Below are 25803 nucleotides of genomic sequence, written 5' to 3' on the forward strand. Positions count from 1 at the left end.
TGCTAGCCTCAAACTTGACTATTTTATAGCTGAATGGTAGGAGGCAGGCAGTTCTGATGACATGAAAGAGCTGTTGCCTTTGTTCCCTCTTGAATTTATCTGATACTCAAGTAACTATAACATTATTATTGTTGTTAATCATTTATTAGATTATCATCTTAGACTGAGAATCAAAATATTATCACTCTAGAATCGATGTAGATTCATTAAGTTGAAAAATATAGTACAAAACATTTTTTCCAGAGCATTTTTATAAAACAGTATCTTACGAATGCACATGTCATTTGTGTCATTGAGGTTTTACCAAACTTAGTTGACACTCGTTATTTCATTTCCATGTTGTACAAAATAGAAATGCCAGTTAAGGGGCTTGAAAACTTCATTAGGAATTACATTTTCATCTTCAGTTCCATACATATCCTGCTTGTATCTTTTCCCTTTTCTTTTACTCTCAGTCTGTTGAGGGGTGAGGGGGAAAGGGGAAATACGTCCCTATCACCCAAGCAACCAGCCTGACATTCCATGACTTACTGCACTATGCTAGCAGCTTCATAGTCTGTTAGCACTGTGTGGCAAGATTTTCATCCTGACCCAGCTCAAGTTGCATACAAATATGCATGACTAGTTGAGGCAGAATGTGAGTGGGGGGTACACACTTAGATACATGCTCCTATCCACATTATGCCATAACGCGTCAACTCTTTAAGATCTGGGCAACGGAGCACTAGATCAGTTGTTCCTCCACCCCCAGCCACTTTCACACCTTTTTGGAAAGGGGTGAAAAATCATGAAAAGGGTTGGAGACTTTCTGCTGAAAGGGTTCATGAAAAGTGCCCACTCCTGTTTCAGCTCAGCACTAGTTTGAATATTTTCAAGTTTGAATCTTTTAGAATGAGGGAAAAACTTCACAAAGGAAAGCAAATGATTGGTGGTTGGGAGAAAAGTGTTTAGGCCAGGAGAAGTGTGTACAGCTGTTTGGGGAACCCCAGAAGGCCATACTGAGACCACAGGATGGCCAGATTTGGCCCCTGGGCCTGAGGTTCTCTACCCTTGTATTAAAGGGAACAGATGTGTGCACATACAACACAGCTGTTAGATGCCTTTTGTTCTAGTAAGTGTGATCAGTGGCTGAGCTTTTAGCAACAAGGGGATGGGCATTTCTAAGCTGTTTATTTGTAGAGTAACTACTGTGAAGTGAGGAAGTGAGCTTGTAATAAGAAAAAAATATTCTAATACTTTTTCCCTCTTCCACACAGAGGTGCATTGGAAGCTTATGTTCAATCAGTAAGAAGTAGAGAAGGAAAAGAATTTTCTCCAGTCTATCCCATAATGGTACAACTGCTGCAGAAAGCACTGTCTCCTCTCCAGTAAAATGTTTCTTGGGAAGTACTTGGAATCTTATGATCAGGACTGGTAGGGTAATACTTCAGAATGAATATAAAGAGTATCTCTTTCTTGCAAAAACCTACTGCAAGCTTCAGCTTTTCGTATACAATACTTTTTAATGATGTTCTAATATCACTTTGAATTTAGAAATTAAACGTTTATGTCGCAAAAAGGTTCTTTTTCCTGGATTTGATAAAATGGAAAAGTCAATACAGAATTTTCATGTGAACATAAAAAATGTATGTGTATTTGCTTTTCAGCAACAATCCTAAAGCTTTAATTTATCTTTCTTATGATTTCAATGTATGTGTAATAAAGAATTGCATATAATGTTTTGATCTTCAACTCACATTATTACTGGAAATCTACTTAATTTAAAAAATCTTACATATTCTTGCTTTTCAAATGTTCTATTAAGCAATTCATGGCATTCAGTTACAGGACTAATTTGATGTATAATTTATAAATGCAGAATACCAGACAATACTGTTTTACAAATTTATTTGAAATAATACATGAATATAGTGTGCAAAATCATAGGAGCAACATCATGTAGACATAGACATGTCAGGTGCTGAAATTTATTGTTGTGATTCTTAAATAGAAACACACTCTATTTAGTAACATTAAAAGCTATATTGTAAATGTTCACAGCAAAAGTAGCCATAAATCTAACATATCTGCTCTACTTTAGATAGATGGAGGGAAAAAAGTAAAGTGCAAATGTTGCACCTACAGTAAGTGCAAAGTTTGTCCCCACCATAAAAGATGTCTTATGGCAAAATAAACTCTTTTAAAATATGCAGCATAGGAGACAAAAAAAAACAAATTTTAAAAATAAAATGGTGACACCATAAAAGCACCATTCTTTTGGGATAAAGCAATGCTATTAATGAATTTAATCCTGGGCTGTTAACTACACCCCAGGCAGTTCTACAAGCCTTTTACGGGAAAGGGATCACATCTCAAATAAGTTACAAATGTGATATCTTCCCCAAGAGACAACAATCTTGCTACATGTAGTATACACTATGCTATCCACTTTGCCACACATTCTGGTAACTTGTTGGCACTGGGCAGACTAGAAGTTCATATATTATGTCAGAAAATCCCAGCTCCCAGATTTGTAGTTAATTACATAGTTTGTGCAATACATATTAATCAGCAATAAGAATCAATATATAAACGATGTTACATGTTTTAAAATTCCCCTTTTTGTGCATTTTTAAAAAATAAACATTTATACAAAGCTCCTCTTCTTCCTACTATTTTTTAGCACCACAGGATCCATTTTCAAGCCTATTACACCTGATAGACATGTATGCAGTTTGGAAGAAAAATAAGGCAATTTGGTTTTAAAATGTTGATAGTTTTTAGCTTGCTTAATGCTCTAGTGTAGTAAGCAAATTCTCATTCCCAATGACTCAATGTTGCCAGTACTTTATGGTCACACCTGCACAACAAATCATGAAACCTTGATCAAGTCTTCCACCACCATGTATTTGCAGAAGAATTCCAATTTAATGTTATTGTGAACCCTGTAAATAAAAAGGAGACACTCAGATGACAGCACAGACTTGGCAGTGAGAAATATAGGGTCAATTTGTGCATGGAAATTACTAGCATATTTGGATATGTGTCAGTATAATCACAAACCCAACCACAAGCTTGTTGTAACAAGCTGCAGGTGATATATTTATTTGAACATTCCTACACTGGCTCCAACCCATCATATGTAGTGTAGTGGTGAGAGTGACGGACTGGGAGCCGGGAGATCCGGGTTCTAGTCCCCACTTGGCCATGGAAGCTCACTGGGTGACTTTGGGCCAGTCACAGACTCTCAGCCCAACCTACCTCACAGGGTTGTTGTTGTGAGGATACAACGGTGAGGAGGAGGATAATGTAAGCCACCTTGAGTTCCTTGCGAGAGGGAGAAAGGCGGGGTATAAATGCAATAAATAAATAAATAATAAATAACTTGTCCCTCGTGCTCTTTGCAACTGGTTATCTTTAAAGCGCTTAGCTCAGTTTTCCCTTGGTGTGTGACAAAGGAAAACACTTTTGTTCCCCAAGCTCGTTTTAAAGCCTGGCTAGAATGTACTAAACCACAGCACATTTTATAGGTTTCTGTAGACCAACAGTGGGGAACCATTTTCAGCACAAGAGCTGACTGGCCCCCATCTGCACCCCTCCGCCCACCCCCACATTCTCTCTCAATCTCTCTCTCACACACACTTCCTAGACTCTCCCCATCTCAGCTGAGCAGGGAGGGAAGAAAGCTGAGCCACTCTCAACTGAGCCAGTGGCTCAGTCTGGAGCCATCTTCACTCACCACTTGCCTGAGCTAGCTTTGCCTGTCCTGGATCTTCCCTAGTAGGGAAGGCAAAGCTCCCAGTCACTGCCTCAAGCTCTGTTCCTTGAGGCCATGGCTTAGTCAGGGGCCACTATCCTGTTCCCTTCCCTTTTGAGGGGCAGAGCTTTGGGGAGGCCTGGCAGGCTGAAGCTGACTTGTTAGCAGGAGGTCTCTCCTTACTGGTGTAGACTTAAAGCAATAGTTGCAAATCAAGTCAAATCTGGCCAGCTTTAACTAGTTTGTGGCTCCGTCTATTACTGAGAAATCATATTATCTTGTCAGCTCCAGCATCTGCAGCATAAGGATGCAGTTATGGCATCAACAGAGTAGACACAGACAGGCATTTAAGAGCCCCATGGGTGAAGTGAGGACAACAAAAAGCACTCTCTTAAGGCTGGGTGCCTTATCGGTGTCAAAATATTCATCTTTAGGTGGGTTTCTGAACTACTGGAGCGGAAGGAAAAATGTTGATAGGTCTCAATGATCCACAATTGGGTTTTGTTACTGCCTGGACAAAATTTACTATAGCTAATTAGAGCTGTGTTTACTAGATTCTTTCCCCTACCTCTGATATCAACAGGTGCAGCAAAGAATGGAAACAGAAACTGAAACTACAACAACTTAGCTGGAGATTGAGATTTTACTGTCTTCCTCCTGCCCCCCATTTTCATGTGACATCACGATACAATAAGATTACAAGAAAGGGAACTTGGCCAAACTGCATCCCTATGAAAAGAGAGGAAGTCTGCTTCTAAATCCGGGCCTAGGATTCACATTTCATAGCAAATGTAGGAGCTTGTGCCCTGACAATCTTAATAAGTTGCTCCCCTCTGCTATGAAGTATTCTATATGAACTCCAAGAACCAAGATTTGTGGAAAACATACTGAATTCGTTCGTTTCCGTTTCCAGCAGTCAGGATTTAAACGTTTTTGTTCTTCAGCCAAGGCCTTGGCTTCCAATGTGTACATCCGTCTTTCTTCATTTTTCATTTTCTTCCACCTGTCACCAAGTATCACACTTATGGCTCTGCAGAAGAAATATTTAGAAAACATTTAATGCAAGAATCCAATGGAACAATAACATTTTCTAGTGTCAATTTCCTTTCTGATGACAGCACATGGACAAAAATTAGATGTGAGAAAACATTGATCATTGATATTACCCTTTTCCAAGCTAGGTGCAATTCTTAAACTGTTCCATGACACTGATCACATAAACAGTAGCTGAGAAAAACCTGTGTGCCAACATTTTAAAATTGTTGTTCTGGAGATATTTTTAAGTTCTCTAACAAAACTGGAAGGCTAGTCTTCTGCAACTATGGATGATACTACAACCAAATATTGGCATGTTAGAAGTTGTGGATTTTGGAATGGTGTGTATGTACTTCACTTCAGCCACATAACGGGATGTCTAAAATATACTTGTGCATGCTTTGATAACAGGCCATAAGATCACACACCACTGAAAAAGAAGACCACCACCAACACAAATGAAGACCATGCACTGGTCTGGTTCAGATGTAATGTTCCTCATCCAACGAACTCATCATTGGAATTGAGTGATGAGTGCTTCCTCTTCACCCCTTCTTCAGAGGAGACTTCCTCATTTGTTTTTTTAACCAGTTTCCCATGAGATCCAAACGAGGAAACTATTTTTAACACTACATACAACACTACCTACAAACCAAGTTTGATCCTGGTGCATAATGGTTTTTAAGGACTGCAAGGAAATGTTGCCATCGGGGGGTTTTGGACCAGGAACATTATGTCTGACCCAGGCAACTAAGTAATACCTAAGTTTGCCTTGTTGAATTATTTTTGAAAGCATACAGCAATGGTTGCATCAGCATACTCCTGTAAGGTTTTGGTAAAAATAATTACAAGAAACCTTTTAAAAATATAGCTTCATCTTTATCAGGCCAACAGAATATGAACAGTGAACCATAGCTGAACTCCCTACACATAAAACATAAATCAGAATTAGAAGTATATATGTTACCTGTTATCTTTTCCTGGATACATCTGAGTATACTCTACTCTGTACTTTTTGGCAAAAAGCATGAAGGCATTCATTGGTCTTTTGCATTTGTTGGGAGAAGTGGCACTCACAGTACTTGCAGTCCCTGAGCTGTGGCTTTTGCCAGCTTTACTATGCAAAGAATTGGATGAAATCCGTGATGACTGAGCAGGCCCACAGTTTGTACTGCATTCTGATCTTTCGAAGTCTTGGCTTCCTGATCCTCCACAAGATAAAGAAGCTCGGCGCTGACGAGCCATACTGCTTAAAACGTAGACTGCAGAGGAATCCATTGGTGTAAAATCGTAACTGAAATGGAAAAATCACTTTAGAGTATGTTACAGGTTTTGCTTTTAAAGTCAAGTTTTACTCTCAATTAATGTTCCAGTTTGATCTTGATAATATTCAGCATATCAATCTGAGGTAAATTCATCTCTGACTCATGCCACACTCAAGTCTATTTAAATCTGAGATTGTCTGCCAATATATGACCAGGCTGTTGTAACATAGCCACAAAACCTGACACTCCCTATTTAGTGAGAGTTTCCCTATTCTCTTTTTTTTTTCTGATGGGATTAGTATGAGCTGAGGGGAGTGTATTTGTCATTTGTAGTTTTATGGAGAGCTCTGCTGTCAGAACTCGCAGCAGCAGCCTACAGCAGTTGTGTATGTCATATATGGGTTGATACCAAAGTCAGCAGTAACTACGTACTGGTTATAAAAGTAGGCTTCCCTTGTGATGAAACAATAATAATCACAAAAGGGTTTATTTTATGAGCCTAGGGCTTAAAGTTAGAGCATAATGTTTAAGTGATCCACACTTTCAGGATGGCAGAGAGGATTAATTATCAACATTTTATTTTTGAGCTATGAGCAAATGATATTTGAAACCATCAACACTATTAAACAAGCCAAAAAGAAAACCACAGAGAGGGTGCAGGGGATCACAAGGATCATCTGCATACCCTTTCACTGAAAGCTCAAAATCTGAGAATATATCAGTACAGCACTTAGAATAGAAATAATCGAGAATATTTCATTAAATCTTTCTGAAATAGGACTAACCACAGTATACTTGTTAAATTATACTCTAAGAACAAGACCATACCACTTGCAGGAATTAACATTAAAAAGGACTTCAGTCTAGTTGAAAGTTTTATTTACTCTGCTTGGAATTGGTAGTCTTCTACCCCCTAGTGGAGTCTGATAATCCTACCATGTTTATTGATACTACAGGTAAAGTTATGATATTTAGTCGGCCATGAATACAGAAGACACACAACTAAAACACTGTTCCTATAGTGCCTTCAAAAATATCTAAAAATAATATCCAATGCTATATTTGAAATGCATCTTTATCCTTAAACAACTTTTTTTAAAAACTACATAATCCATGAATTGTAATGTTTTGATTTTATTTTTAATTGGGATTGCCATCAGTTGTTTCTGTTGTTTGCTCAAAACTTAGATAATGACTGGGTTGAGACGACACAATAACCTACAATGGATTAAATAAGCCACCATGGCTTCTTTAACCCATCGGTGGTTATTGTTCATCTGTCATGAATGTTTTAATCCACGATAGTGTATTTGGCCAACATAAGCCACTCTGATAACCCACAGTCTGCAGTAAGGGTTATTTAACCCACGGTGGGTTATTGTGTCATCTGGTGCTCACTGTGACTTATTCCGATTGCCTAGACAGTTGGCTGGCAAGAGCAGCCAAAACCGCTGCAGGGCCCTTTTCCAAGATCTGACAAGCAGCCCAAGAACAACCACAGCCAAACAAGCACAGCCTTCCTTGATACCATGCTATATTTACAAAATGACAGCTTTCCCCGAGTACAATGACAGCCTCACGCTATCCCACTACCACGAAGTTACACAATGACAGTCTTCCCTGATCGCTACTTTGAAACTGCGCAACTTGGAAAATAGGGGAATAGGGAAAGAACTGCTCACTTTTCCATGAAGAAGTGCAGTTTCACAATAATCCACTACAGCATCTGGAAACTCCCATGAAGGTACCCCAGCTGTGCAATTTTGCCCCATTCCAGCAAACTGTCAGGGAGTTATAGTTCCCACCCCTTTTCCTGTTAGGTGCAGTTTTCCATGAAGAAACAAACTGGCTTGTGGGGGAGTGAACGCACAATTTCACTTTAGTGCTAAAGCTCTATAGCGAACAGAAACGGCTCTGCTGGCTATGTGGGCGGCGGGGGGGGGTGAAATGCGTAACTCCACTTTATTATTGTCGATGTTGGACAATAAAGGCATCTATGCCAGCAATGACTATGGGGGGAAATGTGCAATTGAGGGTTTTGTCCCAATCTTGCAAAACCCCAAGGGTTTATTTGTGCCACCCTTTTTTGTTGCACCCAAGATTTTCTCTCTCCTCTTGGGTAACTGCACAGGGTTTTGATGATGCATCAGGTGCCACCTGACTAGGGGAGGCTGTGAGTGAAGTTTGGTCCCAATCCTGCAAACCTCCAAGTTTTTATAGCCACCGCTCCCTTTTTGATGCACATGGGATTTCCTCTGCTTTGTGAGTAATCGCGTAGGGTTTTTATAGTGCGTCCAGTGCCTCTTGACTAGGGGAGGCTGTGTATGAAGTTTGGTCCTGAACCTGCAAACTTCCAGTGCTTTAGAGCCACCACCACCACCCTTGTTGGGGTGATACTAGAAGCACTGAATTAAGCCCCTGTACTTCACCCCACACCTCTCCCCTCTCATTGGGATATTGTGGAAGATTAAAACGGGCGGTCAATGGGTGAAACAGCATCACTGCTCGGGTGGGAGTACTGTAGCAGGACAGGGGATGACTCAGATTACACACAGTAGCTTATTAGCCCGATCATGTGGTGGGGCATCATGGACTATTTCAAAAATAAGCTACTGTGAGTAGCTTATTAAGCCACCATGGCTTAAAGTGACATCCAAACATGGCCATTATAAGAAGGAGAAATTCAGAGGAAAGTCATGACTGCTTTTTTGTGTGTGTTTTTTTAAACTGAAGCTGGCAACGCAATCTATAAAGAAGCAAGAGATAGTTAGAAAAGCATGAAGAAATGAACAATTTGCTATCCATCTTATGAGTTACCTTTTGAATGTATCAAAAACACCTGAATCGTCAAAATTAATGGCATCAGGATGTCCAGGAGGTAGACAAACATCTCCAATATGCATTTCACAACATGGAATACCATGCTGAACCACAGTTAGACTTGGATAAAAAGACGACCAACCTGAATGAAAAAACAGTAAGATAAATGGTCTGCCTATTTAGAGCTTCTATATTTAGTTGCAGACCATTCTCACTTCCAGGAAACAACAAGCACAAATAGTTTTCTAAAAATTGGATTTGAAATGGATTTCAGCTAAAAGTCAAATTTACAGCATAAGTCTATGTAGATTTACTCAGACATGTTTAATGAGGATTACTCCCTAGGAAGTGTGTTTAGAACTGCTGCCTTAGTTTTTCTTTTTCGATTATTGCAACAATAATTAACACTTCACAATTATGAACAACACACACATGGACGCTGCCCAAAAGCACAAAAGTCACCACATACATAGGAAAAGGGAAGGAAGAGGTTTTAAAAAGCTCAGCATTTTCTTCAAATGTAAGAGAACACGTATCTATTTGTGTCACTATTTTTATTTTTCATTTTAAACTCTTTAGAAATCCCACTATTCTAACGTGAACAGAATGGATATTCTAACTGTTAGACAGAATATTTCACCAGTTATTTGGACAGAGTCAAAGTTTGAGAAAACTTACAAGTTTATGAATTTAAACACTGGATATCTGACAACAGAATACTTTCATATGAACAAGTTGTGAAGAAGTGTGCAAGGCCACTTTTTAATCAACCTTTTCTTAACAGTTTGAGAAAATCCTGGAGCTCATTAATCAATATGAAATAGTACTATCAAAACTATATAATAGTGACGATTTCATGATATTGGGGATCTCATATAAAAGAAAATCATTTGAAGAGTTAAAAAAATACAATTTCTTCCATTGTTTGGGGTTGTATTAAGAGCAACTGTCATAAATATTTAAGTTTGAGAGCCTGTTCATACATCAGAGGCAATTTACAGGTTAATTAACCCATGATTTGTGGGATGCATGGAGTGTGTGAGTTGCTTCCATTTTCAATAAACAACCTACGAATGCCCTGTTTGTAGGGTGTTAGTATGATGCTCAAACCCAGACACTCTAGGTTGCTTGTGGGTTAAACCAGTGGTCTCCAAACATTTTTGATCACGCAACCCTATCAGTGAAAACATTTTGAGCACACATAAATTATATGCATGTACTACTGTACTAATATATTATGTACATTATAAAACATACACAAAACAAAAAAATAAAAAACAGGATGAGATAAAGATGAAATAAACAACATTTTTAAAATAATTGTTTGATTTTATTTATTAATGGTACAAAAAACCCTTTTGTTCTCGCTTAAAAAATTATTATTATTCGCCCACTTTGGAGACCACTGGGTTAAACAACCCAGAGTGACTGGGTTTGGATGTCATGCTAACCTACGAACAGGTTGTTCGTAAATTGTTAATTCAAACTGGAAATGGCTTGTGTGCTCCGTGCATTCCCACAACTCATGGATTAATTAACCCACAATTTGCCACTGTGATGTGCGAACCAGGTCATTCATTGTAGTCACATACATAAATGCTTGAAATGCAATCACATCAAAAAAATAATTTTGCAGTAATGGCAGGACAGTGAGGCCTCTATAAATACGACAGAAATATATTAAAAAGCATTTTTAAAAAACAGATTGACATAAGATGCCATTATTGTTTTGCTGAATAGGTGTTCCTTGGTTATTCTATGGGGAAAATAATGGCTTGGATCCAGAGTGTCCTTTCCTCTAAAGGAAGAATTCCTTCCATTCACAGAAGGGACTGAGATCCAGCAGAGACTGCTGAAAGAAGGGGGAGAAGCGATTTTCACTAATTCCCCTTTCCCTGTACAGCCTACTTTACCATTTCCCACACTATCTTAGAAGATTCCTCAATGTTCTCGAGCAGCTTGGGGGAGGGGGGGAAACAGGGTAAATTGCTTTCTCCGGCAGCTTTCCCCCTTCCTCCAGCAAGTTCTGCTTATGAGAGCTCTGGATCCAACCCATATAATTAAAAGAACCTGGAAGAATGCCTTGTCTCCTACGGTAAGCAATTTGTTGATAAAGCTTTGGAATATAGAAAAAAAATAAAATTATCATTATGTAGAGGTTGAACCACAATGGAGCTTTTATGTCACTAGAAGATGTTGATTTTGAATTACTGGAATACAGTGTATAGTGATGTTCCAGTTTTTCCATCACATGTTATAATGGCTATAGCAATATCTACAATTCTTACCTTTATTTTTAACATAGAAAGGATGATCCAGTCTACACTCTACAGTAAGCAAGCCATCTGCCACTGTGCCAGGATCAAAAGTCAATTTTAGTACTGACTCGCCAAAGGAAACACTTTCTTCATGTGATATCAACTTCAAACCATCAGAACCATATCCCTGTATAAATAGGTGAGCTTTAGTTATTGAAGAAACAAACAAACCTATGAACACTGCAACCACTTACATCCTAGTACAAGTACAAAGTGGCTAATATATTTGGGGTAAATAGCCACTTTCTCCTCCTCATAAATTTTCACGGCTCTGCTACTATGGTTTAAAATAATCTGTCTCTACTTTCAGTCACTAGTTTTGCCTACTACGTATAGCATCAGCCACAAAGGGCAGGAATTTCTGCAAACTATATTGATTATACATGAAGCAACAATTTATGATATGGAATTTTCCCTCTGGAAGAACGGCCGTGTAATTTACCACTTGTCTGCTTGTCTTGGGCAAGCTGCAATTGCTCCTGAGTGAGTAATCAAGTAGCAAACCACACCTGCCTACTCTTTTCTCCTTCTCACAGTGCCACCCTTGGAGACTGTGCCATTCCTCAATTAGGAAAATATAGCACAAAATCTCTCTCTTCCCCCCACCTGCCTCTTTATCTCTTTAAAGAATGTGACAATTACAACTTAATTTATGTTAAAAAAAAAACTGATAAGAGTATAATTGTTACGACCGTCATTACGAAACAATGTGGAGAGCACAAAACTTACTTTGCAAGTACCCACTGAATCATCAGCTTTGTTTTTATAGTCTTTGGACCTAGCAAAATCTTCAACATCCTCCCATTCTTCATTGCATCCTTTGTGAAAGCATAAACGTGTTCCTAATGTTTTTTAAAAAAGGAATTTTGTGTCATCAAAAAGACAATCCTGATTACTAAGCCCTGCTATTTATGCTATTTTACCTTTATGGTAATTTATGGTATTTTACCTTTAAGGAAACAGTGCCAAACGGTTGGAGGCCAAGAGTGGCACCATCCCAGATCATCATCATCCGACAGTGATGACATACAGAAAATGCCAGACTCCGATTCACTATTTGTCTATTAAGAAAACAAAACCATACCAAAGTTTCTGATGAAGTATTTCTATGACAGAACATACAAATCTTTATTCATATGATTCCTTGAATGAGAAAGCTCTCTGGAGTTTCTTATCTTTTACTTAACCATTTCCATCGCTTTCCCCAAGTATTCTTAAATTTGGCATCTTTTCTCTGATGCTTCATAGTCTCCATACTTCTGACGAAGGAAAAAAATCCTTCACAAACTACTCATTCAATTCCATATTTAAGTGTAGGAATTATTCCTGTGCTGCTTCCCCACTCCCTTTCATTTACAATCCAGACCTACATTGCTGTAGTTTGTCTCACTGAACAAGCTAGGCAAGAACTACATGCAGCATGATCAAGACAAAAAAAAACCCCAAACCCTTCAAGCTGTGATTCTTGAAAACTAACATGAATAAATCCAGGAAGACGTGGAGAGCTTCTGGGGAAAGCTCAAGTTTTCCTCCAAGCCCTCAGCATGTTTTGATTGGCCTAACAACGAGTGTAAGCTCTTGTGTTCCTTCTGACCATAGTAAAAATGTATGAAATAACTTTCCATGTGTTTTGCTGTTTTGTATCACACCTTTTTTCTTTTAATCTATTTGCCCTTAACCCAAGCATAAAGCAGTGAGCACTGCAAAGCTTGGTCTTTCCTAGTTCACTGTGTACCTCTCTTTGATTGCAAGCTCTTCACACTATATTCAACACTACATACATTGCTATCAGTGCTAAACAACTAAAAAAGGTAAATGCATAGCTTACAAAATACAGCCACTTCCATTTGTTTTAAAAAAAACCCTCTCACATTTAGCTAATTCAACTTATATAACTTACCCTTTCATGTCTGACTGGTGTTTCATCAATGTGATGCTTAGGAAAACCAGAATCACTCTGAGAGGATTCTGGTGGAGGGCGTGCATAGGAATGTAAACTTTTGCTTGTAGCTATTAGGTGAACGGGAGATGATCTAAAAGAGATTTTTAAAAGGTATGCATAAGCAGATTTTGATCAAGGAAGGAAAGATGCACTGTGAAAACTTTAGTGGCAATTCTGTCACAGTATGCAAGACTGCTTTAGTTATTCCTTGAACAGACCAAAACCAGCGGCTCCTGAAAGGTTATGCTCAGTGCATCTTTGAGGTGTCTCCTGTCACTTTGTCTAAACATATTTTGAAAACAGAAACTTCTCCTGTTAACATTTCTATAAAGTGGTTGCGTTCATCAACAAACGTTGTGCTAAAGTTCTCAGTCCTTATCAGACCATTGATTCTTTCCCCATAGTTACAAAAAGACATCATCAGAAAAGAGGCTTAACACACCAAATACTCCAACTACAGAACTACTTCTACCCTAGGAATTCTGTTATCAGAAGAGCTGGTATTCCAATGAGGGTTCCTAATCCCAGAGCAAGTTCATTGGAAAGCACACCACACATTGCATGTACCCCAGTTCCAATATAATAACCAATAGGTCAACCCTAGTAGCCAACTATTTTTTAGAAGGGCAAGAATAGCACTGAAAACTGTCTATGGATGTACTTCTCTAATTGGTTACTCATACAGTAGTGTTTCTTTAACTGTACATGCACATTTTTGGATAGGATGCATATGATCTGCCCTAACACCCAGTTCAGGTTATTTGCACTTTTATGACTTGTAGTATTTTCACGACTTGTTTCACAATCTCATAATGCTAAATAACGTTATCTTCAGGAATCAGATACCAAAACACGAGACTGACAAAAACTGCAAGCAACTCAACCAATTTTCAATGTGTTGATGCCCACAACTCCCAAGGCACGGGGAGGGCAGAACTCCAAACTTCAGCAGTCCTTCAAAGATGAAAGATTTATTGAGGGGAGGTGGCCAAAAGGTATGCTGGAACTTGGCAGAGAGTTTTAACTCTAGCAAACTGCTACAAAGGAAGGGGGAGCCCTTAGGAACCTCCCAGTAGCCCTCTTTATTCCAAGCTGTTGTTGGAGGATGAGTCCAAATATGCAGATCCTTTAGCTACAGTGTGCCTAGGTCAGCTAAGGAGCTTGCTGCAGGCTCCTGTCACCCTCCCTTCTACTGACTGAAGGGCTCCATGCAATAGCTCTGATTCTGGTGCCACCAACATTTTTATTTTAAAATGTTTTGAACTGCGTTTCCATCTTATGCAAGCAAAGTGACATATAAATAGACGTAGCAAAAAAATCAATTAAAACAATAAACTGCTGAATATCAAATTAAAATGACTGTCAGTAGCAAATGTTCAAAATATACAAAAACCGGGCTGCCAACAAAAGCTGCAAAGAGGGGTCTAAACAGAGTTCCTTAGGAAAATAATTGTAAGGAACTTACTAATTAAGATGCTTTCCAGATAAACTGAATTAATTTCCTTAAGTAACTTTAAAAATGATTTCCAGGTCTAGACTTCTGACCAAGATCATGTACATTTATGTACATTTCTTCATTCTAATATTAGGAAATGAAACTTTTAAGTGATAGGGTTCTGTACAAGCAAGTTGTCCTAACTCTCATTCTAGCGCTGCAGAGTAAGCATTACCTAAGCTCTTTCTGATAAAGTAATAAATTTGGTTCATGGTATTACAGTTTAAAATAGCTAGATCATCATTAGACAACCACCTATGAAATGAAGGTTCCAGCTGTTATGTAGGAAAGGAACCATCATCATCAAAAGGAAAGATGGGTGTTCTCCAGGCTTTAATGCAAAACATGCATTATGGAATTTTTAAACATTACACTTTAGAATGGAAAGAATTGTACAATTATGTCATACCTGTTATAAAAAGAGCATTGCATGAGAGGACTCTGTGGACTAGTAGCTATGTTTGCCAATTCAGTCAACCAGTTCACTCCATTCTCACAAGTATAAGAACCTTCTGAATTGTTGCTTGAGGTACGCTGGTTCCACAAAGGCCTTGAATATTCCTGATGCGAGACATCAGCACTCAGCTGGAAAAGTGCAGGTGGGGTAGAATCAGAGTGAACAGCCTGCAGTTCAGGAAGATCATCTGCAAATAAATGCACCAAGTCAAACTCATTCCCATGGATCAAGCCAGCACAACTGGAGCTGGGGGGCGGGGCTCTGAAGAATTAACTGGGGCAAGGGGGGCTTTGATGATTCATCAAAATACTCACTGTTTGTGACCCCATTCCTACCTCTAAAGCCCCCTTATTACATGATGCTAATGTTGTGGGAGACACTGTAGCACCACACCAGTAGGACAACAGAAGTCCTGAGCTGGCTGGGAGCAGCCCCCACCTAACTACACCAGTATTACCCCAATTTGGGGGAAGACCTATGCTGGCATGATCTCTTCCCATTTGGGTTAGGGCTTCTCAAATTATGTCAGCAATGGTGAATATGAAGGAGGGAATCAACATGCAAGACGATAACATGTCACACTCAGGATATTCAAGAGCAACCAACTTGGAATATGTCTGGAGGAATCTAATAGGTTCTGTAAACCTTTTTATAACAGATGCTTGACTATTCCATGTTTGATTAAAATGATAAACATTCCAAGGGATGCAATCTCCACAGCATCTGATTTTCCCAAGATCTGCTATTTCATGTCTACCTTGTTCTTATACATTAACACAGTGGTGGGCAACTTGTGGCCCTCTAGATGTCTTGGCCTACAACTCACATCAGCCCCAGCCAGCATAGCCAATGATCCTGCATTTACAGGAGAAGGATTATCTGTTGACCTTATCTGAGCTGGTTCATGGAAACAACTTTAAATTCTCTAAGGAGAGAGCTGTTCATTGGATCTACAATATCAATCAAAGGAGAACTTGATTTTGTACACCACCACATCATCTTCACAAAGCAGCCCATATTTGCTTGACTGGAGCAGATGCCTCACTCAGGTGGGGGAGCTTGATGTTAAAGTTTCTCAAATAATTTAAAGTAGAGTTCATATTATTTGGAATATTTAGGGCTAGCAATACCAGAATTTCCATCTTGAGATACCTGTCATGTCTTGTCACATTTTTCAACATTTTGAGAACAGTTTCCTCAAAAATGTAAAAATCATACGCCATTAATAAAGAAGTGGAATACATCCACCAACTGTGGCCATGACCAGGTTCCCACTTGCATTTTGCACTTATTATAGTATTGTCTGCAACCCTCTAACTGACAATATTTATGAAAGCTGACAATATTTGTGAAAGCTGACAATATTTGTGGAAGATGGGACATGATCCAAAGGACTATGAAACTAGGTCTGTGAGGCCAAAGGTACTTTTGTGCTGCTCCCTTCACAGCAAACTGAAGGGAGTTTCCAAATCCATTTGTAATTTTGCATTGTGTGAGATTGTTCAAGGAAATTCAGTCAAACATTTCAGTAAGCTAAAACAATTCCCTTAAATGAACAGAAGCAGCTCTCTGGAACCCAGCCACAGTCTTTAGGGTAAATGAGTCCTGTCGCTAACACCTCATAGCACATCAGCTAAACAGTACCCACTGACCTCTATAGGAATTGCCCTGCATGGCACACATAGATACTCAGATGACTTCAAGAAAGCTAAAGTATTTACCAAGCTCCATGTGCTCATCACAAGATGCATATCCAGGAGAAGATGGGAGGTTCTCATTACACTTCAGTAATTCCAATGATTCATTCATCCCTGAAGTTCTCTTGTCCACCACTAATAGGAGTTTCTGTACTGCATTAGGCATTTGATTAGTCTTTACTTCCCAAACCATTGTAGGGTGCTTCAAATTATCTGACTTAAGCAGAAAACAAACAAAATGCATTAATACACTCTGCTGCCATAACTACTATGTAACCATTGATACCAAGACCCACCACCACCTCACCAAAAATGTATTTGCTAATTTGAAATGTCTCCCAAAACTTGTGTCTAACTTTTTATTGGCATCAGGATAGTACACAGGATGCACAACTCATTAAGGGCACAATTCTATCTGGACGCCCATCAGCCTCCGAACTCGGAGGCTGATGGGCATCCTAAGCAGAGTGGGAGGAGCGTGGAGGCGATCGTCACCTCCGCACTCCTCCTGCTCTGTATTTCAGCTAGATGGGCATTTTTGCTGTTCCCTCCCCTCCTCACCCACCAGCGTGCCCCTTTTCCCTTCCCTCCAAGGTCTCCTTTACAACTTCAGAGAGGCAGCTGGCATGGTTCTCTCCAGGCTGGCTGTGAGGGGGTGGGGAGCTCATGATCTCTGACCTCACATCCAGGAATCCGAGCTATCCTATGGGCCATAGGATTGTTCTCTAAATGTAGCATCCCAGTATGATTCTTTATACAAGTCTGTTGACAATACATTTTATAGTAAAAGAAACATTCTAATTAAATTAAGCGTCTCCCAATGTGACATAAATGGTTATTTTGAAAAGTAGCTGTGAGTGCAGCCTATATAGCAAAACATTCCTTTGCTATACTTCAGGTCACTAACCTTCACCTAACAATGAACTAAAGCATTTGTTTCCTCCCCCCCCCCCCCGCCCCCTCATTTTGCTTTGTTTACCATCTTGCCTGATGAAAGGTTCTGGAGAACTTACTAGCCAACCTAATAAAGATATTACTCTAATAAGAATTTTGGATTTCTTCTTATGGCTAATGGCTACCTTTGTTTTTTGTGTAACATGATTATCTGTTACTCTCAATACTATTAAAACTAACCATAAGGCCTCTGCACATTGTAAGACAGCAGTGGATAATTCACAAACTAAAACCAAAACGGAAATCAACTCACATCATGTGTAAACATATGCATCTTGATACCATGAAATACAAAAACAGCACGTTAAGCACCAAGATTAAGCCATAATTTATATAGAAAACCTCTGAAAGATAAAAATTGCAAATTTCAAGCTATTAAGATGTGAATTGCACTTCTAATTTAGGCTTAAGCCCAACATCTAATAGCAAACTCAGCTGGTAAGTGCTAACTGGATTGTAGGAAAAGGGAACGATGAGAAATAGGAGGAAGAAATCAGAGTGCTCAGGGGTATCCTAAGCTTTGCAAAAATACAAAAAATCTGTAGGGGAAAAAACCTTTAAAAAACACCCCACCAAACAAAGCCCAATGAGGATTGAGCATGCTCAGTGGCTACAGAATGCTGAGTGTCTGTCAGACGGAGGGGAATGGGAAAACCAGTGGAGGGGATAGAATGAAGTATTCTGGAAGAGGGCATGATTGGCTTGGCACCCTGAATAGGAGCACTCCACATGCAACGTTTTGTTCCAGGTCCCACTTATGCTTCTTGTAAAGCCAAATCCACTTCCCATAGCAATTCTATCGGATTCTTGGTGGTCCTATCCAATTTTAAGTAAGATGTGATTAAAGGTTTGCCCATAATTTCACCAATAAGAAAAAGTGTTCACAAAAGAGATATTCCACACTTTAATGTAGCGTATCTCTTTTGTATCTGGCATATAACATGTAAATGCATACACAATGCTATGCTTCCATACATATGCTCCAGATGGCACCAACTTTATGGGGCTTGACCACTACTGATTAAAAAGTCAAGTTTATATAGTGAATACATTTCTGGCCCTGACCCATAATCTGCAAAGTAGAATGGCCACCTGAGAAAAGCTCTTCAGTATTCAGTAACGAAACAGAATGCTGGAAAAGCAATATACAGGTATGTACGTATGTACCAAGAAACAGGGATTGTTGTTGTCAGATGTACCTATTCCTTTTCAGTGCCAAACTCAGGGAAAACAAGTTGTATAGGCTGGAGGAAGTAGTCAGCTGTGCACAGCCTTTATTGGCTGGTGAATTTGATGACACAATCTCTCCTTCCCCACCTCTACCCAAACCAGTTTTACAACTTATGAAAATTGATTAAGAGTTTAATGAAATAATAATAATGACCCAGTTCACACATAACGCCAATTCATGGGTTATGTAATCCACAAGCTGGCAAGGGTTAGTGGGAGTGACTGAGTGCACTGCTTCTGGCATTCTCCTCACTTTCAGTTAACAATCTACGATTGCCCCATTCATAGGTTGTTAGAGTGACATCTGAATCCAGGTATACTGGGTCGTTTAGGGGTTAAACAACCCAGAATTAATCCAACTAAAAATCATGGGTTAATTCTGGGTGGTTGAACCTCTAAACATCCCAGAGTGTCTGGGTTCAGACGTCACACTAAGAACCTATGAATAGGACAATCATAGGTTGTTAACTGAAAATGGAAGTGAGGAGCATGCTCATTCGTTTGCTCACTCGCTCCTGCTCACCCCCCAATTTGTGGGTTAAATAATCAAAGAATTAAATAACCAAACTGGTTTAATGTGTTATTACGTAAAGTACAACCAGCAAACAACTGAAAAAATCAGCAAGGTGGACAGCCCACGAGAAGTGTGCAAGAGGGGCAAAACTGACAACTCAATAGTTGACAACTCAACTCAATAGCTTTATGCAGAGTCAAATATGTCTGCCCTTTACAGCACAGAGGCAGGAGGAAGCTAGACACCTGTCTGCTAGAAAAAAAGAGTACTAGCTCTTCTTTTAAGGACATTTATTTCAGGAAGATGGCACAAATAAAGGATGCTTGTAGGAACCGTTCAAGTGTCTTCTTTGTTACATACATTATTGTCTGAAGCTGTTTCATGCTTAATACCCCATGCAAGTCCTTTTATAAATAACCTGATAGTTATTCTAGTTTTCCTGAAAACCTTTGAGAAAAGAATTAATGATCAACATTGTATTTTAAAACTATGCTGAGAGATTCACATGCCCAGACATAATATGACACTGGGCAAGATTTGTTGTTCAGTCGTTCAGTTGTGTCCGACTCTTCGTGACCCCATTAGAGTGGTATCATCTGCATATCGGAGGTTGTTGATAATTCTCCCAGAAATCTTAATTCCGACCTGTGATTCATCCAACCCGGCATTTCTCATGATGTACTCTGCATATAAGTTAAATAAGCAGGGTGACAATATGCAGCCTTGTCGTACTCCTTTCCCAATTTTGAACCACTCGGTTGTTCCATGTCTGGTTCTAACTGTTGCTTCTTGACCCTCGTACAGGTTTCTCAGGAGACAGGTAAGGTGGTCTGGTACTCCCATCACTTCAAGAATTTGCCACAGTTTGTTGTGATCCACACAATCAAAGGCTTTAGCGTAGTCAATGAAGCAGAAATAGACGTTTTTCTGGAATTCTCTTGCTTTCTCCATGATGCAGCGAATGTTGGCGATTTGATCTCTAGGTCCTCTGCCTCTTCGAAACCCAGCTTGTACTTCCGGTAGTTCTCGGTTCGCATACTGCTGAAGCCTAGCTTGTAGGATTTTGAGCATCACCTTGCTGGCATGTGAAATGAGCGCAATTGTGCGGTAGTTTGAACACTCTTTGGCGTTGCCCTTCTTTGGAATTGGAATGTAAACTGACCTTTTCCAGTCTTGCAGCCATTGTTGAGTGTTCCAAATTTGTTGGCATATTGAATGCAGCACTTTTACAGCATCATCTTTTAGGATTTTAAATAGCTCAGCTGGAATACTGTCATCTCCACTAGCTTTGTTGTTAGTAATGCTTCCTAAGGCCCACTTGACTTCACTCTCGAGGATGTCCGGCTCAAGTTCAGTGACCGCACTCTCATGGCTATCAGGGACATTCAGATCTTTCCTGTATAGTTCTTCTGTGTATTCTTTCCACCTCTTCTTAACCTCATCTACTTCTGTTAGGTCCCTGCCTTCTTTGTCCTTTATCATGCCCGTCTTTGCACAAAACGTTCCCTTGAGATCTCCAATTTTCTTGAAGAGATCTCTAGTCTTTCCCATTCTGTTGTTTTCCTCGATTTCTTTGCATTGTTCATTTAAGAAGGCCTTCTTGTCTCTCCTTGCTATTCTCTGGAACACTGCATTTAGTTGGATATATCTTCCCCTTTCTCCCTTGCTTTTCGCTTCCCTTCTTTCCTCAGCTACTTGTAAAGCCTCATCAGACAGCCACTTGGCTTTCTTGCATTTCTTTTTCTTTGGGATGGATTGAGTTGCTGCCTCCTGAACAATGTTACGGACCTCCGTCCATAGTTCCTCAGGCACTCTGTCTATCAGGTCTAATCCCTGAAATCTATTCCTCACCTCCACTGTGTATTCATAAGGGATATGATTTAGGTCATACCTGAATGGTTTAGTGGTTTTCCCTACATTCTTCAATTTAAGCCGAAATTTTGCAACAAGAAGCTCATGATCTGAGCCACAGTCAGCTCCAGGTCTTGTTTTTACTGACTGTATAGAGCTCCTCCATCTTTGGCTGCAAAGGACATAATCAATCTGATTTCGATATTGACCATCTGGTGATGTCCATGTGTAGAGATGCCTCTTGTGCTGTTGGAAAAGAGTGTTTGCTATGATCAGCGTGTTCTCTTGGCAAAACTCTATTAGCCTTTGTCCTGCTTCATTTTGTACACCAAGGCTATGCTTGCCTGTTATCCCGGTGATTTCTTGACTTCCTACTTTAGCATTCCAATCCCCTATGATGAAGAGGACATCTTTTTTTGGTGTTAATTCTAGAAGGTGTTGTAGGTCTTCATAGAACCGATCAACCTCAGCTTCTTCGGCCTCAGTGGTTGGGGCATAGACTTGAATTACTGTGATGTTGAATGGTTTGCCTTGGATTCGTACTGAGATCATTCTATCATTTTTGAGGTTGTACCCCAGTACTGCTTTTCCCACCTTTTTGTTGACTATGAGTGCTACTCCATTTCGTCTAAGGGATTCTTGCCCACAATAGTAGATATGATGGTCACCTGAATTAAATTCACCCATGCCTGTCCATTTTAGTTCGCTGATTCCCAAGATGTCGATGTTCAATCTTGCCATCTCATGTTTGACCACCTCCAACTTACCTTGATTCATTGATCTGACATTCCAGGTTCCTAAACAATATTATTCTTTACAGTATCGGACTTTCTTTTCACAGCCAGACACATCCACAGCTGAGTGTCCTTTCGGCTTTGGCCCAGGCACTTCACTCTTTCTGGCGCTACTTGGAAATACCCTCTGCTCTTCCCCAGTAGTATACTGGACACCTTCCGACCTGAGGGGCTCATCTTCCGGTGTCATCTCTTTTAGCCTTGTGTTATGTTCCATGGGGTTTTCTTGGCAAGAATACTGCAGTGGGTTGCCATTTCCTTCTCCAGTGGACCACATTTTGTCAGAACTCTCTGCCATGACCTGTCCGTCTTGGCTAGCCCTGCACGGCATAGCTTATGGCTTCACTGAGTTACACAAGCCCCTTCGCCACAAGGCAGTGATCCATGAAGGGGACTGGGCAAGATAACAGCATATAAAGATGTTCCTAAGCCCACACCATGGAACACCCTCTGAAACTAGATCTGCCTGGCTACTTCCTTGAAGGCATTCCATCAATAAGCAAAAACTTTGGTGTTTTTAATTTTTATTAAATTCAAAATCTGCATGGGATCCATAATACCATAAAAAACACCAAAATCACAGTAGTAATTTAAAAGCAAATAAAAAGCTTTTGCTGCCAATTGAGTGGCACTTCTGCTGGACAGTTAGCTGATGATGTTACTAAGTGGCGTTGCTTATTGATGGTGCTCCTATCACCAATTTGTATTTTATGGGTTGAATCCAGTTTTAGTCATCAAGAGTAGACTCCATGAAATCAACTGGAGTTAGTCATGATTTCAACGGGTCTAGTCTAAGCATGACTAAGGGCACAATCCTATGCATGTTCAGATAAAGTCCTACAACTCCCAACATTCCCCAGCCACCTCACTGGGGAATGCTGGGAGTTGTAGGCCTTTTCCTCTGTCTAAACATGTATAGGACTGTGCCCTAAGTCTAGATCCAACACTAGATCTTAAGAACTAAATTATGTTTTTTTTACTTTTTGCACATTACCTTCAGTAGAGATTGTGATGTATTAACATAAATAAATGCCAGCTCTTAAGACTGCTCCACACGTACTCAAATGCATGCTCTGAAAACACATATCTAAATGCCAAAGATATCTGCATATGTTCCAGTGAGCCAGCAACTGTTCAGGGTTCCCTGTCACATGCACACCTTTAAAAACAAAACTTTCTCGCTCCCGTCACGCCAGAAGCGGCCTTTATTGTTGGCTTACAACCACCCAAGCAGCCCAGGACATGGCCACAGAAACGAGGCTTTTGTAGTTGCACAACACCCTGAACAGAAAGAAGCGCTGTATACTCGTGGTTCCTTGACACTTCCGGCTGTTATACAGAGAAAGAGAGAGGAAGGCCCGTCCAGCCACTTCCACGGCACAGCTGTCCTGTCACGGCCAGACTCCCACCGTCTCGGGGTTCGTGCCGAACCAGAGCAGCCCCGCTCCCGCCACGGAAGGTCGCGCGGGGCGGGGCGGAAGCGCCCTGGCGCGCGCGCCGCGCATTTGCCAAGTTTCCGTCACGCGGCCCGCGCGGAAGAAGAGCGGTTGGAGTCACGCGCCGCAGCACGAGCCGCGGGACGTTGGTTGGTGCCTTTAACAGAAGGCGGAAGGGGGGGGGGAGACAGCCCGGAGCGGCCGAGGTACTTCTCCCCGCCTCCGTTTTGGGTCACGTGCCCAACGCCTGGAAGAGGCCCTTGTTTATAAACTTTTCCTCTCGGGACACGGCGCATGCGCCTAAAGGCCCATTCATTCAAAGTGCGTAACAACAACAAGGGAAGACGATGGGGGAGGGGATCTTGCCCCCAAGCCGAGGCAGGAACCTTCAGGGCTCCGGATTTGCCCTCTCCAGCCACGCGACTCGTTACAAGCTCAACAGGACCGCGGGGGGGGGGGGCGTCTCCCCCCAACCCAATCAGAACGGGAACCACAGTAAACCTCTCTTCAGGGCGAATGCCCGATCGCGTCTGGCGACGGCCGCGGATTGTGCCTCGCCCTGCTCGGGCGGCGGCGGCGGGGCGCAGAAAGCCCTCGATGGCGTCACGAGCCCGCGCGCTGCCCCCCTTCCTTCTCCCCCGTCTCTCTCCGCTCCATGAAGTGGGAGCCGAGATGACCCCCTCCGTCCCCCCATCATAACGGACCCCGGGCGAGGGGGAAAGCGCCGAAACAAATTCTCCTCCGACCATCCCCAACTGCCAGCTTGAGCACTCTCGCCGCCACTCGAAAACTTCTGAGGTACTTACCAAACCCGTCGCCATTACAAGGCTCCCTTTACCCTTTTTTTCCCCCTTCACCGCCCTCCCTTTCCTCCTTTCGTGACAGCCCCACCCAATTTCTGTTAAATGTGGCCTCTTAATGGCTGAGACGGACATCCGTTACAAATCTCTTTCTTCTCATTGGATACTCTCCGTGCCTGTCAGAACATATCCGTACAAAACAGACTTGTTTTGATGTCCTTTGCGCAGTCGATTGGACAGAACGCTAAGCCGCTCATGTTGAACGAAGCGTCGTAAATGGGAGGGTGCCCGCCTCCCAAGCCGTAGAGGGTTATGGGAGTTGTTGTTTCTCTTCTCTTTAGAGACGCGCTCAATAGAGAGCTGATGAACAACAGTTCCCAGAAAGCTCTCGGTCGTTGGTAAACAAGAATCTTAGGGACACGTGTATTTGTAGCACCAGCAGGATGCGGCCCTATATAGACTCTTTAAGACAAGCGTAATAACTGCGAGCGCTTTACGCCGCTCCACATATGGTCAGAGGTTTTTTGGAAAAAAGAGCACAGCGACAGGAAAAGATACGGTCTCTCCGGACGGGTACTACTATTAGAAGATCAATTAGCCACGGTCCTAGTAGGGCAGGAGGTAGATCTCCAGACGTTTGGGACTTCAACTCCCAGAAACTCCTGCCAGCCTAGCCAATAGATCGGGGATGCTGGGAGTTGAAATCCATCTGGAAATCTACTTTCTGCCAACCCCGGTAGTACGGCACTATGGTGTTCCTGTTGCCTTGCGGTGTTGTTGGACTGCTGTCATTCCATCTTCATTTAGAAACTGCAGGAAACCCTGTTGAGCGTAAGGTTGCAATGCTATACATCCCTGCTTAGAAGCATATGTCGCTGGACATATATGCTTGGGTTGTGACCCTTCCCCATATTTCGGATCGTTACAAATCACTAAGCATTAGCGAACTCTTGCCCCTTTGCCATTTTCTTAACCAAATCTTGTCTTCATACATGCTAAAAGCACCATCAATCTCTCTTGAGGACGACCCCGTCACAGCTGATTCCTGGTGTTGGCATTTAGATTTGTTGCCTTTTCTGGCTTGAAATGAATGTTGCTCCTCTAGGACCGTTTTCATAACCTCAAATCCATACGAGTGGAATACTTTTACTAGGCTAACCCAGATCAGAAAAATTGTGCAAGCTTTCCAGAGCTCATAACCAAGTTGATGTAAGAAGCGAATTACCAACATTATTTGCACAACTTACCATTTTCTTTCTTCAGTAGCATCCTACTACTTAATCTGTCTCCTTTCATCTTTATATTCTAATAAAATGTAGCTATATTAATTTTTTTAAGCTACATGGCTCAAAAGTGTTGAAGTACAGAAACCAAGGCAAGGAAATTAATAGCAGGTAATCAGAAAAATTAAGAATGGATCTTGGCTCCCCATATATGCTCCCTCCTTGCATGAATGCCT

General features: G+C 41.0%; 2 protein-coding genes across 9 annotated transcripts in view; one reads left to right on the forward strand and one right to left on the reverse strand.

The window, feature by feature from the left end:
- COG5 (component of oligomeric golgi complex 5) overlaps positions 1-2713 on the forward strand; it is a 238313-nt gene extending 235600 nt beyond the window's left edge. Inside the window, exon 22 of one of the 2 annotated variants that reach the window (XM_084811049.1) lies at positions 1257-2713. In XM_084811049.1, coding sequence (XP_084667175.1) covers positions 1257-1371 — 115 coding nt within the window. In that variant the 3' untranslated portion in view covers positions 1372-2713. The remainder of the gene's footprint in view (positions 1-1256) is intronic. The other variant, XM_084811051.1, reaches the window with a different exon arrangement.
- Positions 1871-24402, reverse strand: HBP1 (HMG-box transcription factor 1). 7 transcript variants are annotated; one of them, XM_084811056.1, is made up of 11 exons: positions 24351-24402; positions 16790-16978; positions 15021-15255; positions 13075-13207; positions 12124-12235; positions 11904-12016; positions 11145-11301; positions 8854-8998; positions 5739-6065; positions 4625-4766; positions 1871-2924 (listed from the first exon to the last, which is right to left on the reverse strand). In XM_084811056.1, exons 2-11 carry the CDS (start codon positions 16956-16958, stop codon positions 2913-2915), a joined length of 1545 nt encoding a protein of 514 aa, XP_084667182.1. In that variant the 5' UTR covers positions 16959-16978; positions 24351-24402; the 3' UTR covers positions 1871-2912. The 7 variants fall into 7 exon arrangements, with proteins under 7 accessions (XP_084667182.1, XP_084667179.1, XP_084667183.1 ...); XM_084811053.1 differs by having other exon boundaries at positions 16790-16982; XM_084811057.1 differs by lacking the exon at positions 24351-24402 and adding an exon at positions 23415-23722 and having other exon boundaries at positions 16790-16982.
- Positions 24403-25803: the final 1401 nt, after the last annotated feature.

This window comes from Heloderma suspectum, chromosome 7, assembly GCF_057233095.1.
Source record: "Heloderma suspectum isolate Gila_16-S chromosome 7, 16-S_ref, whole genome shotgun sequence".
NCBI lineage: Eukaryota > Metazoa > Chordata > Lepidosauria > Squamata > Helodermatidae > Heloderma > Heloderma suspectum.